The sequence below is a fragment of the Indicator indicator genome, chromosome 25, assembly GCF_027791375.1.
Source record: "Indicator indicator isolate 239-I01 chromosome 25, UM_Iind_1.1, whole genome shotgun sequence".
NCBI classification, from domain to species: Eukaryota; Metazoa; Chordata; class Aves; order Piciformes; family Indicatoridae; genus Indicator; species Indicator indicator.
In genome coordinates, this window is record NC_072034.1 from 6,570,336 (window position 1) to 6,586,275 (window position 15,940).

At 37.6% G+C, this 15,940-nt stretch overlaps 1 protein-coding gene across 2 annotated transcripts in view; it reads left to right on the forward strand.

Annotated features, from left to right (window-relative positions):
- BLTP1 (bridge-like lipid transfer protein family member 1) overlaps positions 1 to 15,435 on the forward strand; it is a 96,128-nt gene extending 80,693 nt beyond the window's left edge. For both annotated transcript variants that reach the window (XM_054392347.1, XM_054392348.1), the window contains 19 exons: positions 716 to 896; positions 1,531 to 1,723; positions 3,931 to 4,092; positions 4,204 to 4,343; positions 4,986 to 5,187; positions 5,560 to 5,763; positions 5,879 to 6,058; positions 6,232 to 6,369; positions 6,683 to 6,940; positions 8,052 to 8,202; positions 8,473 to 8,630; positions 9,120 to 9,312; positions 9,495 to 9,712; positions 10,317 to 10,568; positions 11,160 to 11,363; positions 11,875 to 12,069; positions 12,607 to 12,741; positions 13,637 to 13,802; positions 14,844 to 15,435. In XM_054392347.1, the coding sequence (XP_054248322.1) occupies positions 716 to 896; positions 1,531 to 1,723; positions 3,931 to 4,092; positions 4,204 to 4,343; positions 4,986 to 5,187; positions 5,560 to 5,763; positions 5,879 to 6,058; positions 6,232 to 6,369; positions 6,683 to 6,940; positions 8,052 to 8,202; positions 8,473 to 8,630; positions 9,120 to 9,312; positions 9,495 to 9,712; positions 10,317 to 10,568; positions 11,160 to 11,363; positions 11,875 to 12,069; positions 12,607 to 12,741; positions 13,637 to 13,802; positions 14,844 to 15,060 (3,547 nt within the window). In that variant the 3' untranslated portion in view covers positions 15,061 to 15,435. The remainder of the gene's footprint in view (positions 1 to 715; positions 897 to 1,530; positions 1,724 to 3,930; positions 4,093 to 4,203; positions 4,344 to 4,985; positions 5,188 to 5,559; positions 5,764 to 5,878; positions 6,059 to 6,231; positions 6,370 to 6,682; positions 6,941 to 8,051; positions 8,203 to 8,472; positions 8,631 to 9,119; positions 9,313 to 9,494; positions 9,713 to 10,316; positions 10,569 to 11,159; positions 11,364 to 11,874; positions 12,070 to 12,606; positions 12,742 to 13,636; positions 13,803 to 14,843) is intronic.
- The last annotated feature ends 505 nt before the right edge of the window (positions 15,436 to 15,940 follow it).

A 15,940-nucleotide genomic window follows, 5' to 3' on the forward strand; every position in this document is an offset into this window, starting at 1 on the left:
AACAGCAGCTTTACATGACTGTTAAAATTTCGATGGTTGTTAATAATAACATTACTAATTTTAAGAGACATATTTGTCAATAAATATAATTAATTTTAGGAAACTTACTTGCAACAAAGATAATACTTACTAAATATAATGTAAGGAATGAGATTTACTTGTTTTAACTCAATTGTAAGACATAGGAACAAATGAAAAATACTTTTTCTTACTGAGAGGTGTACCTAGAAGATACGTAATCAAAAGTGATTTGGTTTCTCTCTTTCCAAGACATTATTTCTATGAATTGATACAGAGGGAAAAAAAAATCCCTTATTTATATGAAAGAATTTATATGAAGGTAGGATTTACAGCAGAGAAGGAAAATTGATGAATGTTTTCTCTGTATCAGAGAGTTTTCACAGATCACATTGGGTTATGTAGATGAACTTGATTGTAAGAGACAGAGCATTGGAAGATATTTCTCTAGTCACACAACAATAGCTTTGTGGATTTTACTGCCTGAAATAATCACTTAATGAAAGTGATGAAAGAGGAGTGGGCAAACAAAAAGGGAGTAGACATCACAGAAAACATAAGCAGAGACTGAAATGCTTCCTTTTATATTTGGTACTACAGATTTGGCTTAGATATCTCTAGGTTTTACCACTAGAAAATATGATGTTATTAATGAGTATTAAGCTTATTTTGATAATATGCAGTATATTTATTTCAGGAGCTATGATCGGAGTTCCAGAAGTTTGGATCAAGAGTCTCCTTCAAAAAAGAAGAAATTTCAAACTAATTATGCATCTACCACCCACTTACTTGCAGGCAAAAAAGTGCCATCATCTCTACAGACAAAATCTAGTGATGTGGAAACAACAGTGTTTTATATTCCTGGGGTGGATGTAAAGGTAAAAGGAGCATGTAACTTGGCAGAGAACCACTTTCTCTCTGCTCGAGTATGATGTCAAAGCAAATACATTGTTACAGTATGTACAAGTTGATATATCTGACCACCTTGGAAAAATCTTTTTTTCTTAGCAGGAAGATAAGCCCAAAGCTTGTATCAAAAGTTCATAAAAATGGAACTATGTCAAGTGACCCTCCATAACAGATAGCATATGTGATATTAGATAATGAAATAATTTCCATTAATATTTTGTTGTTTAAAAATAGGCATTTGTTTCGGATGTTTTCCTCTATGACAGGTATATATTGTATATCCTTTTTAAGTCAAGGAAGATCTGTTCACTGTTGGTAATTCATGGAAAGGGCCCACTACCATGTAAAGCTCTCTTGCTGAGATGTCTGTGTTGCTTAGTGTAGCAGTCTTGGTATGAAAGCGTTTTGAGACAACCTTCTCTCAAACTCTGTCAAACTGTACATTCCCTTTCATTTTATAACCACTTTTTCTATATCCTAGTAAAATAGAGAAATCTGTAATCTATAGATAATAGATCTAATTTTGCAGATTAATCTGTAGTCTGTACTGTATAGAAATTGAGCTAGTTGCATGAAATAAGTTGATCTTTCCTTGCTTTCCAGTTGCACTACAACTCTAAGACTTTAAAGACTGAATCACCAAATACTTCTCGAGGATCTTCTTTGCCAAGAACCCTTTCCAAAGAGTCCAAGCTGTATGGTATGAAAGATACTGCCACATCTCCTCCTTTATCTAGCACTATCCACAGCAAGACTAACACCTTACTTCCTCCCCAACCCCCACCCATCCCATCAGGTACTTATAGACAATAACCTTCTAAAACTGTCGTGGAGGTATTTTTCCTTCGTGTAATCTACTAGCTTTTAGATCTGTCTGCACATTACCTGAAACACTGAATTTACCAAGTCTTAACTTTGGCTGCAAACACCTGGTCCCAGAAGCATGAGTACAGTTCATAAAGTCGCATGTCTAGAAATCTGTGCCAGCCACTCTCAGTAATATTTCTGTCACAGTCACTGTGTCCCAGTGATGGGCTTTCACTGCCTTTTTCCATTTGTTAATGGGAAGCAAAATTTAAGTATCTATATGAAGAGTGAATACTGACTACTTTATTATTCACAATCCAATAAAGAATATAATTCAGATAAATCCTTTCTTCTATATAATTACACTTTTCCAAGAATACGTTCAGCCTGTAAGTGACTTCTGCCACACAAGTAATGTGTAAATTACTGCTTTCTGGAACTGGGTTATTTCTTGTGGTACTGAAGCAGCTGTTTAGACATTTGAATTAATCAAAATACCCAGCCAGTGTCTTCCACAGTCCTTTAAATAACCATAAATTGAGTAACATGAGTTCTAATACTTAAAGCTTTGTATTATCTCCAACGATTCCTGCTTTCAAGCAGGAGTCTGTTGTTATACCATGTCAGATCTAGAGCTACGTAGATTGCACCACCAGTTTCTGAGACATTCGCTCTTCTCTCCATTGACATCTGAACAGCATTCTAAAAACAAAGCCAAAAGTTTGTCAAAATTTGAGCAGACAAAATTAATAACTGGATTTTTTTTTAAATTAAATAAAACCGACAGAGATGTTGGGAGAGAACAGTGAAACCAGGACACCTTCCTCAATTATCCATGCTATTGAACCATTAGCTCTTACTTCCTTAAGTGTCTATTCTCTTTGATTACCAAATGTTGCCTAATCTACGCTTATACTACTTTTCTTCAATTTCACTCTGTATTTTCAGATCTTCTTTCCAGTATTTGCTTTACATTTGGTGGAGGGCTTGTGAAAATGGTACTTGTATGATGACATAAATATCTCCCCAATCTAGGAATTGCAATTACTGGATTTAGGCATTGTATTTTTATAATTATTTATTAATTCTGAATTGTTTTGAAACACATTTATTGTTATTTATATTAATTTTCTATGTTACCTTTCTTCTAGTAAGGGAACGCAAATTCTCTTATTGTCATTGGTCTCCAGTAAGAGCAAGATAGACAGTCTAGTCAGAAGCATTAGGCAGAACAGTTTGCATAGAGTGAAAGTTCAGTGCTTGTTTTCTTTAGCAAATAACATTAATTTTAAGCTCTGTCTTAGGCATTTAGCTAATGCTTCGATTTTTCTTGGAGCATTAAAATCAATACCTTCATGTACCTTTTCATGCCACTAGTTATACTTCACAGAGACAGTAACTGAGCTGGTACTAATACCATCTGTGCATATTTATGTTTTGGTGAGCATGGGTCCAAGTTCCAGCCTCTTTCACACACTCTTTCTTTTTAGAAAACAGCAAGGTTTAGCCTAGATAAAGGGCAGAATTTTTTTACAATTAGGATGGTTACACATTATCTCAGGTTGCCCAGAAAAGTAGTAAATGCCCCATCTCTGGAATCATTCAAGGTCAGGTTGGACAGGGCTCTCAGCAACCTGATCTAGTTGAAAATGTCCCTGCTTACTGCTGGGTGTGCTTGGACTAGATGACTTTTAAAGGTCCCTTCTAACCCAAAACAGTCTATGATTCTTGAACAGTCATTTTAGTAGTTTATACTCTGGCTAGCTCAGAGCTTTTAAAAACACTGGTTTAGAGCCTTTAGTTATTCAGTGTTTAAATATAGTGTGTTGTGCCATTTACAGTTTTAATTTTGTGATGTATTTTGTCAGTTTAAACTGATTTTCTTCTTAGGTTCATTTTTCCTAATTCCTTAGGTTTATTTTTCCTAATTCCACTTTCATTTCCAGCCAGCTGCAGTTACCCTGTTTGTGATTTCAGTGAAGTGGTTAAGAACATATGCAATGGACTTGCTTTTGCACGGCTTTCTTAGTTAAAACTTAAAGCTTAATTTTTTCTAACTGATCAGATTTATGCGTTTCCAGATGATTATACAGGGAATTGGAGGAAATAGCTGTTAATTATGAAGTATCTTCTAATGTTTATCAGCTATGGTTGAGTGGTACTACATTAGACAAATTTATCTTTTAAATGTTGCAGCCAAAGGGAAAGGAAGTGGTGGAGTGAAAACTGCTAAACTATACGCATGGGTTGCGCTCCAGTCATTGCCAGAGGAAATGGTGATTAGTCCATGCTTGCTGGACTTTCTAGAGAAAGCTCTTGAAACCATTCCAATTACACCCATTGAAAGGAATTACACAGGTCAGTTCCATATTTATATTCTAGACTCTACACTTTCTCTGTTTTGTCTTCTGGTGGCATTAAGTTCCAGTTAAATTCTACTCTCTAATGAATTCTTGTACTTGTTAAAAGCTGTTAGTTCACAGGATGAAGACATGGGACAGTTTGATATACAGGACCCTTTAGAAGAGTCCACAACATCATTAGTGTCATCGTCAACATCAGCATATTCATCCTTCCCGGTAGATGTGGTGGTTTATGTACGAGTTCAGGTGAGGTTTTAACTCCACGTTCAGTGTAGTAAGTAACTTCAGTCATGTCCCTTGAGAAAATCCATGGTTCTAAGTTTGCTTTTGGAAAAATAACAAATGTTTTAAAGTGTTCTTTCTGAGCTATCAGTGTCTAGTGTGATAATAAAATACATGTCAGCAGAAGTTTTGATGTATTGTAGTCCCTTGAAGGCCAAAGAAATGAGCTGTGTGGAGAAGTCACAGAAGTTCTGAGCAGTACTGATAATTACTTCTTTCTCATCCCTTGTTTGAAAAGATCTTTGATAACTAGAATGTCTATCCACTGTTTACAGGTACCATTACAAAACAAAAATAATAATTACATTTTTCTCACTTGATGTGGAAAATGTAGGATTGTGCATGCCCTCTGCTGCATCCAGGCTTCCTGTAGCCAAGGTTTTAAAAAAATGGTCCAAAAAATAACCTTGGTGCTGGAATACTTTCCTGAAATTAATGCATCTGTATAAATTTGTATACAGTTACCTTACTAATTCTAAAACCAGTCTGAAAAGGCTGTGATTTGCTTGGATTTTCAAAATAAATATGTAGTCCTTTATAAGCCAGATTTGGGATGCTTATTTCATATTTATTCGTTGAATGTTTTATTTTCTTTTTGTCTTTCAGCCCTCTCAAATAAAGTTCAGTTGTTTGCCAGTATCCAGAGTCGAATGCATGCTTAAGTTGCCTTCCCTGGATCTTGTTTTCTCTTCAAACCGAGGAGAATTGGAAACACTAGGCACAACATACCCATCAGAAAATGTGTCATTTGGTGGCAGTGCTTCACAGAGCAGCTCAAAGAACTCCATTAATAAATCTGGAGCACCAGGTGGTATGTGTATGACTATTTATACTATGTACAGCATGCAGCTTATTTAATATAACGTTCTTGTGTCTATAATTAGAGCAGAAGATAAGCTTTTACACACCTTAAGGCTATAGACATTTATGTATTACTGAGTTTAGTAGAATTTCTTCCTGGTGTATCGATTTCCCATAAAAGCTTGCATAGAGAGAGTATATTGGAGTTTTTCTTTCATTGGTTAAGGGACTTCAGTTATCTGATATGAATGGCTAGCATCAATACACAGACTATTTGAAGCTACAGTGCTGATCTGTTTAATATTGGAATTAACAGCATTTCATGTTTGGGAATGCATTTGTAGTAAAACTAACTTGGCCAAAAACCTGTTGAATTCAGGCTCGTCACCCGGACTGGGCAGCCCACTTGGCAGGACACGGCACAGCAGCAGTCAGTCAGATCTGACGACGTCAAGCAGCAGCTCTTCAGGCCTGAGCTTCACTGCCTGCATGTCAGACTTCTCCCTTTATGTGTTCCATCCATATGGAGCTGGAAAACAAAAATCTGCTGTTACTGTTCTAACCCCTGGATCAGGAGCCTTAGGTACAGAACAAGTTTTGGCTTGCTTTAATGAACACAGTTCAAGTTTGGTATGGTTTTCTGAACTGAAGATTGGAAAAGGCCACTGAAGATTAAGCTTTTTCCTTTCTGTTTCTAGGTAACGTGGATGAGGAGCCAACGTCGGTCACTGGCCGGAAGGATTCTTTGAGCATTAACCTTGAGTTTGTGAAAGTCAGCCTGTCACGGATAAGGCGTTCAGGAGGTTCCTCCTTTTTTGAGAGTCAAGCTGCAAGCAAAGCCACCAGCAAGATAGATACTACACTGATAAACATATCTGGTAAATGCTTGCTGCATTTCAATCCCATCGATTCAGATGCAGAACTGCTGTTCCAACCACTGGAACAGTGGTTTTTGTAGATGTTATATAGGAGCCATCTATTCATAGTGTGTAGTCAAATTTTTGTTACTACTGTGGGTTTACAACTGTGTGTATATAATTTTTTCTTCCAGCTGTCTGCGATATAGGATCTGCTTCTTTCAAATATGATATGCGCCGACTCAGTGAGATTCTGGCCTTCCCAAGGGCTTGGTATAGGAGAAGCATTGCTAGGCGCCTTTTCCTAGGTGATCAGACAATAAATCTGCCAGGTAAGATAGATACTGCTTCTTGTTGTTGAGCAGGAATATTATAAGATTTATTAACTATGAATTGTTCTGTATGTGACTAGTTGTAAATAATATTATACTTCACATGCAGTCAAATACATTTAATAGAAAATTCTAGAAAGAAGAAATGGAAAACTTCTAAAGTAGGTCATTGAATTATTTCAAGAGTTTATATTAAGGAAGTCAGTACAAAGCCTTTTGCTGTGATAAAGAAAATGTATTTTTGACAGCCTCCAAGTATCAAACAAAAATGAAATTTTTGTGCCTTTCGTGTGCTGCTTTTTTCTTCTAGTAGCATCGGGTCCTGGAACTCCAGATTCAATTGAAGGGGTAAGCCAGCACCTTTCTCCTGAATCATCACGGAAAGCATACTGCAGGACATGGGAGCAGCCCTGCCAGTCTGCTTCATTTACACACATGGCACAGTCACCTAATGTGTTTGGTGAACATAATGCAAGCAACAGTATGTCCCCAGGGACAGCATCTCATAGCTTGAAGTCTCCAGCTGTTACAAGATCCAGGAGCGTGTCTGACTCTTCAGTGCCTCAGAGAGGTTAGTGGACAAGGATTTCCTCATTTTTTTGAAGTATTTCCATGCGTTGTATGAAAAAAAGTATGTCATTCTTTGTAGAAAGCAACCATAAAATACTCATTCACTGCAGCTTGGGGGTGGAGTTAATGGCATAGAGAGACGAAAATGTCTGAAATGGATGAAGCAAAGGGTAGTTTGTTAGCATACTTTCCACAAATGTGTGATTTCTTTACTAGAGAAATAGCTGATTAGCTAGGATTAGGGGAGTTCTACAGCTTAAGTTGATCCTTTTGTTATCTTCTTGGTTCTCTATTCTCATCCAAGCAATTGCCAGGCTCTTAGCAGAGGGTCAATATCATAGCTCATAGATGAGATCATTTCATCTTTGGACTCCTACTAAGAGATCTAAATAAGGGCAGCTTCCACATAAGAAATAGAGAAAGTTTTAATTTCTTCTGCTGCAGGTATTACTGTATTTTATCCTAACAGCAGTGTGGCAGTGGCTGTGTGGAGTATTTATGGTATTAGATACAGGAGATTTAGAAGTGTGGTGTATTGTTTTAGCGTAGGAAAAATGTGAGAGAAGAAAGGACAGATATTTTGTATGTTTAGAATGCAAGCATGATGTTACATATGAAAAGTTTTTATGAGAAAACACAGGTGGAGAAGGATTTATGGCTGGTAGAGTGGCTTGTTGCTTTAAAATGCAATTTTGCATTGAACTTTTAAAAGTATTGCCAGGATTTTTGTGTGAGGAAAATTCTGACTTGGCACTTGTGCAAATCAATGTTACCTGAATATTCAAATACTATTAATTAACTTTCTGAATACACTGCTACTTTTAAACAGCTCAGTAATTTAAAATACTCTCTTGCATGACTGCCTGGAAATGGAAAAAAAAAGTTCTCTTAAAGATACTACCAAAAATAAATGTGTAAAATGATTAAAATCTATGAGAAGTACAGCAACACATTGCAAATCCTCTAAGTCTTATTTATCCTTACTCTTATTTTTGTGGTGCTTCTTAACTATGGTGTTAGTCTGCCATTAGTGATACATGCAGTAGATATCTTCTGCCAGTTTTTCCTAGCATGTGAAATAAATTTCTTTTATCCACCTTTTTTTTGTTTAGATACTCTCTCAAAAACATCAACTCCATTTAATAAGTCAAGTAAAGCTGGAAGCCAGCAAGGAACACCATGGGAAACACTGGTTGTATTTGCTATGAACCTGAAACAGTTAAATGTTCAAATGAATATGAGCAACGTAATGGGCAATACTACGTAAGTATGAGACAATATCAAGTCTGTTTTAACAGATGATGTTGATTTGGGGGCAGAGAGTCCCATTTTCTCCACATATTGTTAACAGCCTTTTGTCTTCTAGCTTTAAAAGCCTAACTTCTTCAGTTTTGAATAGGGAAACCCCTCAAGAATAGTTATGACTTCAGGATCAAGCAGCTACATATGGTCTAATATATAAACATAAGTAATTTTCAGTTTCTTTTTTTTGACAGCTTGGAAAACTGGTGTCTATTTTTACCTCTTTTTTAGGTGGACCACCAGTGGTTTGAAAAGCCAAGGTCGCTTATCTGTGGGGAGTAGCAGAGATCGGGAAATTAGCATGTCTGTTGGCTTGGGAAGATCACAGCTGGACTCCAGAGGGGGAGTTGTTGGTGGTACCATAGATGTTAATACCCTGGAGATGGTGGGTAAGTTGGAAAGCTCTCAGTGGAAAAGCTGAAGAATATAGAGTACCACACTTTGTGAACCTGCTGGTGTAGAGAACTTTGGATTCTTACTTGTGCATTCTGACCATGAAACGCACTTTGAATTGAAAAAATAGCCTCTGATCAGGGGCTGATTCAGGCTCAAGGTTGCTCTAAAATTGCATTACTTAGTTGTGCAACCCTTCAGCCTCGTTCAGCTGTCTGGACAGATGGCAGCTTGAATGATTTGCTAGTGTTGAGCGCCTCCTGGAATTTCACAAGAGCTTACTGTCTGGGAAATGCAAAACTGCTTTGGTTTGGAAAGAGGCTGGGTGTTTGGAGCTCCACCAGAGCCATGATCTCCCCATGCCTCTGAAAGAAATCACTGCTGTCTCAGTCCCTCTGTACCATGTGGATGACATAAGAGTGAAACCACTGGAAAAAACAATTTTCTTAATGCTATATTTCTGTATTGCTTTGATTCTATTTCAGCTCATATTTCTGAGCACCCAAACCAACAGCCCAGTCACAAAATTCAAATTACCATGGGTTCTACTGAAGCACGTGTTGATTATATGGGATCCAGTATCCTAATGGGAATCTTCAGTAATGCTGATCTTAAACTACAAGATGAATGGAAAATTAATCTGTATAATGCTTTGGACTCAAGCATGTCTGATAAAAGGTAAACTGCTTCCTGTGTTTTAAATGCATAATGTTTGAGAAGGTCAAATTCTGCCTATGTGTCTATATGTTTTCCACCCAGAAGTGTGTCTGCTAAAAAGCAAAAGGTTCTTTTGTTTTTATTTTTAATTGTCAGTAGGAAATAAATTAATTGCTAATGTTCTCCTTATTTTTAATATATAGTGAGATATTTGTGCATGGGGACTTGAAATGGGATATCTTCCAAGTCATGATTTCAAGATCAACTACACCAGACCTAATAAAAATAGGGATGAAACTCCAAGAGTTCTTTACTCAGCAGTTTGATACAAGCAAGCGAGCTTTGTCCACCTGGGGACCTGTTCCTTATCTCCCTCCCAAGACAGTGGCCAACAACTTAGAGAGAAGCTCACATGAGCAATGTAAGTGTTACAGAAACGGGTAAAAATTGCAAAAATTAATCTGAGCAACTTTATACATGCAAGTATATCTGTTAGACTTGAAATTAGTACACCAGCCTGTAGACTTCTCTGTTTAGATACTCTTTCAAAAACATCAACTCCATTTAATACACCTGGGGTACAATAATGATCTGAGTTATTTTCAGGTTTTAGTTAAAAATACACGAGTTTGTTTAAAAAATACAACATTTTTGCAGTTTTCAATATTTCAGTAGAATTTTCAAAATAGTTTTCAAACTCTCTTTAGAGGGTCTGTTTGACAAAATGCCTCACATGTCTACCTTGAGTAGCAGTGGAAGTGTGATGTTGTTCTTATTCTCAATTAATCATGACCTGAGATTACAATTCGTCTGAACAATGACTCATTGATTTCCAAGCATGCTTGTTCAGGTACTCTTAAGCCACAACCGTCTTAGAACATAAAGGTGAAACGATATCAGTGAAATAGAATAACAAATTATATTTTCTAATCTGTGTTTATTAAAAATATAAATATGGCAATAGTCTTTCCTGTATCTTTCTGTTTCCTAAAGTTTGTTCTTGCTACTGCATGTTTACTTTCCAGTGTTGGATGCAGCCCATCATCGCCACTGGCCAGGAGTTTTGCAAGTGCTGTCTGGGTGCCACATATCCTTATTTCAGATGCCATTGCCAGAAGATGGAATGCAGTTTGGAGGATCCATGAGTCTGCATGGAAACCATATGACACTGGCTTGTTTTCATGGTCCTAATTTCCGCTCAAAATCATGGGCATTATTTCACCTTGAGGAACCCAATATTGCATTTTGGACAGAAGCCCAGAAAGTTTGGGAAGATGGTAATTTAAACTGTTTCCTCACATCCCTCAATTCCTTTTTTTTTTTTTTTTTTTTTTAGAGTATAGTTTTAAAAAAATATTTTTTTGTATAAGAAGAAATCAAAGAAAAACTTGTTTTCTTTAAATATGGTCAAGATTATTTTCCAAGAATATATCTTACCTAAAATAGTAATCTATTCGTTATGCATTTTTACCACAGTTTGCTTTATTTGTGGAATAATGCTAAGTACATTTGCAAATACACTAGCTATGTACCTGCTAATATGCCTATAAAGTGGATTGTCTGCCTTGTTTATTGCATGTCTGTGTTTATGTAGTCCTTTGTTTTGGTATGTTGAATTTTGATGATCTTATTGCTTATATTTGTCTTCAAATTGAAAGGTTTTTACTATCTGTAAATGCTGAGGATTTAATTGTTGTGTTGTTTGCAAGCTTTATGCCAATTTTAGTGCCACTGGCATACTAATTATTCATGCTAAATACCTGTATGAAGAGAGGAAAGTGAGAGGAGAAATCCTACTCCCCTTACCAAGCTATATTTTCCATTTTTTTCCCCTCTCTCACCCCATGCTGCCCACACCTTCAACACAGGTATTAGTGAACACTCTACATATATTGTGCAAACCCTGGATTTTCATTTGGGCCATAACACCATGGTCACCAAACCCTGTGGAGCCCTTGAAAGCCCTATGGCGACAATCACAAAGATAACAAGACGCCGCCATGAAAACCCTCCCCATGGAGTTGCCAGCGTGAAAGAGTGGTTCAATTATGTTACAGCCACGAGGAATGAAGGTTAGGTTTATGTTTGTTAAGTTTGGGGGTTGGTTTGTTGCCAGGCGGTGCAGATTGTGTTTTTTAAAAGCTGCAAAATTCAAATTCGCCATAGGGAGAAGGGAATTTGAAATAATGGAAGCCTTATGGTGAGCTGTGGAATGAAGTACAGCAACATGTTGAACAGCTGCAAGTGTTACTGAGCTAAGTCCTTTTCCAAACTGTGCAGTAAAGCCAAAATGTTCTGTTAGTGTACAGGAGGCTATTGTATCTGGCGTTGCAGAAGTTCTAGTCTTTCCCTGTTTCACTACATGCAAAAATAATTGTTTCATGTCCAGTCATGATGTTGTAACATACAGATTGACAGATTACATTGGGTTGGAAGGGACCCTCGAAGGTCATCTTGTTCAACCCTGCTGCAGTAAGCAGGGACACCTCCACCTAGACCAGGCTGCCCAGAGCCACACTGAGTCTGACCTTGAATGTTGCCAGGGACAGGGCCTCAACCACATCCGGAATTTTTTCCATGCAGAGTTAAACCTGCTTCGAAATGTGGATGCTAACAACCCAGAGAGCAGCACAACAGTGAAAAGCTCAAGTTTGCTAAGTGGCTTCAGAGGTGGCTCCAGTTACAACCATGAAACTGAAACCATCTTTGCATTGCCAAGGATGCAGCTGGATTTCAAATCTATTCATGTTCAGGAGCCTCAAGAGCCTTCATTACAAGGTGCAGTAAACTTAATTTTTTTTGATCCAGAGCTGTTTCTCATAAATGAGGAATTAAATACAAAGCTTCCATGCTGATAAGAGGATTTAATCTGAGAACTACTGCAGATCTGTGAGAAAAGGATACCATTTCCTCACAAAATGTAATGGGAGTTCTGTTGAGAGAGTGAAGATCTAGTCCAGAGACAGGTCACTCCTTCCTAGAGAAATTAATATGAACATTTCAGGTTGACTGGCCTTTTTCAAGGGGCTAGTTTTTATTAAAATGGGCTATCCTGAAAAAGGGAATATGAAATAGGAACTTCAACCTTAGGCTTTTGCTTTCAAAATGTTATCTTCAGACTACAGTTGGAACTGGTGGGAAGTAATATAAGACATGAATTTCTGAAGATGTAAAGCATTCATTGTGGTTGTCCTCTTCTGAGCCTCTGGTTCAGCAAAAGCAATGTCATTTTCAAGTGATCATTCAAATTCCATGTATGTTTACATAACTGTATATGCTTAGAAATGTGTTAATACTATTTTTGTCTGCCTGTAGATACAAGTGTTAAACCAAAGGTGGAATGCAGTGTTGTAACTGAATTTACAGACCACATTTGTGTAACTATGGACGCTGAATTGATTATGTTTCTGCATGACTTGGTATCTGCTTATCTAAAAGAAAAAGAAAAAGGTGAGTTATTTATGAGGTAATACCTGACAATGTGCAGTTATCAGACTATTTAATAGTAAATATTTTCAAACATTTAAATAGAATTGACTTGTTAAAAATTGAATTAATTAAGAAAAAAAACAGTGTAACTTTTCTTCAATTGAAATAAAAATGAACAGTATGAATAGTATGAAATGTTCTTGAAATCTGGACTTACTGCTATGAAATGATAATTATCTCTTTTTCAATCACTAAGTGAAATTTAAACCTGTGATAACAAAACGTTTTATCTGAGTTCTTTTAGACTGAAAGCCAAGATGTATTTTGACAGTTCTCAAAAAAGTGCCACATTGGTAGGGAAATACTTGAGCTGATTTTAAGTCACGTCCTGTACAACTAGAGGCAGAGTTAGCTGCATGCAAACCTTGGAGTGTCACTACCCTGACACAGTACTGCTGTGCAGGGAGCTGTGCTTGGATCTCTGCCTGGCACTTTACTACAAGGTGTAGGTTCAAAACCAATTCTGTCATCTCTAATGCAGCACCTATGTGTAGCATGTTGTAGAGGACAGATATACTGCTGGATTTCTTTTCCTTCCTTACTACTGAGCTTGTGCTAGTTACTCTGAGTAAATCTTGCTCCTGAATTAGAAAGAATGTGGATGCTTTGGGCTGGAAGAGAGAAGGTGGTTTCCAACATTCCAGCGTCATCCAGTGTCTATTAGTAGGATATTTTTTTACTAGCACTTGGTTCAAACCAAAACCATTTGCTGGAAATTCTACAAAACTAAAACATAAGGTGATTCCCTCTTTTTTGGGATTTGTGCTTTTGTTTTCTTTTAATGGTGTACAAAGAGAATTCAAGTGAGATCCTTATGAGTGACTGCTCTGGGGGTCTTTCTCTCTCCATTCTGTAGCAATTTTTCCTCCTCGGATTTTGGCTGCTCGTCCAGGCCAGAAAAACTCTGTTGGTGCTCTCGAGGACAGCTCCACTGACAAGGAGGCAGAGGAAAGCATTTCTTACACTACAGTTGACTGGAGAGAATTTATGTGCAATACTTGGCATTTGGAACCCACACTCAGGTAACAAGCTGGCTTCTCTGCAATGTTTCTAGCTATGCGTTTTCATTTTATCTGTATTTGGTGTTTCCAAGTTGATCCTGTTCAGCTCCAAAGAGGATCAATCATGCGGATGCTATTAGAGATACACCTTTGGCTGTTAGTGCTGCTAGGAAAGATACCTGCTGCAGCACAGGATGAAAGCTGGATAATGCAACTATCTATTGTTATGTCACAGAATCACTTAGCTTGAAAGACCTTTAAGGTCATGGAGTCCAACTGTTAATCCAGCATTGCCAAGTAATCCACCACTAAACTATGTCACTAAGCACCACATCTACATGTCTTCAGGGATGGTGATCACTTATATTCTAGATTAGATAGATACTCTTAGAGGCTCTTCAAAATTAAGATACAGTAAAATTAAACTCATTAAGGATATCAGATTATTGTGTTTCACTCTGTAACACAACAGTCCATTCACTTTCTTGCCATACAGTTTTTCATCATGCAGTTCTACGTTTTTAGCATTCTAGTTATGCAGTTTAGCATTCTTTAAGCAGTCACCTTAAGATAAAAAAGCACTATATGCTAGTTGCTATGCGGCTGTTTAAACTTAGAAGAAAAGAATGGTGCGTATAACAGCATCTTACTGCTCTCAATACACACTTCTAATCACTGAAAATGACTTTCCTCTGTGTCAGAGTTTGGTTTAACCTTTGCTGACACTGTTGGAGTACCTCAGTGTTCATGCGTATTATCAAAACCCCTCATCCACCCAAGCCAAACAAATTGTGACAGTTGGCATTTTGTGTTAGCAGTAATAATTCATTTAAATGTGATCTGGAGGTAGCCCGATCTGATGTTTTAGCCTCCTTGAGCATTCTCTTCCTTTGAGATGATGTCCCACTGGTCATCTTCAGCCTATCTGTATAAATGAGGTTTGAAGCAATGCCTGTTGCCCTTAAGTTGGTCATAAATAAGAGTGGTAAAAATGGATGTTTATGCAAACACCAGTTGTTGTATGTATATATTTGAGATTGAGTCTCCTATTAATTCTTTTAGATTAATATCCTGGACTGGGAGAAAAATTGACCCTGTTGGTGTTGACTACATTCTCCAAAAGCTGGGCTTTCACCATGCAAGGACTACTATTCCTAAGTGGCTGCAGCGGGGTGTCATGGATCCTTTGGACAAAGTTTTGTCTGTCCTTATAAAGAAACTTGGTACTGCACTACAGGATGAGAAGGAGAAAAAAGGAAAGGACAAAGAAGAATACTAAATGTATAATATGACAGCTGTAATTCTGTTTGATTTTATCAAAGTGTTTTATTATAAGAATTTAAATATGGTTTAAAGAGAAACCTAATAGCTTTTTGCTACTCTATTTAAAACTTACATTGTGAGTTAACTGTTTACTGTGGTACATGATACCATTCTGTATTTGAAGTTATTGCATGATGATGACCAATGTATATTCTGTGAAGGAATAGCTGGAACACTGTAAATCTGCTCCTCCGAGTCCACTGTCTTATTATGTGCAATATTATTCCTGCATCTTTAAAATACTTGCAGATTAACTGTGAATTTTCATAAACTTTATTTGCCATAACATTAAAACCCCTCATTGATGTGACTGGTAAATTGATTTGTCTATGTAGACTTGTGTAAATTATATATATATATAACTTATGAAACTGTGATTGCCTTAGTGCTAAAAGTCATTAAGTTTACTACACTTGTAATAAAATTTAACTACTGTACAGGGCTTTTTTTTCGGTTGTTCAACTTCCTTGATTAAAAAAAAAACAAAAAAAAGTGTTTGAAGTGTAACTTTGCATCGAGTATCATTTAAGTGAGGTGACCCCAAGAAGCAGGCAGCCTCATCCCGGGGAGCTGCAAACAAGCCAAGGGGGGAGCCCCACCTGCCTGCAGGGAGCTTTCCCAGCTCCACTACCGCTGTCTTCCTGCCTGGAGGGGTCACGGGGCCGCTGACCCCACAGCGGAGCCCCTTCCCTGGTCCAGGCCTGGGCCTGCCTCTAGCAGCTTCCGATACTGCTTTTGCGCCGGCAGGCAGCCGTCCAGCCAAGCGAGGCGCTGGGGTGGCCGCGGCTGCGCCAGGACGAGGCGCGCGCGCTCTCCTCCCCTCAGGCCTCGGCTGC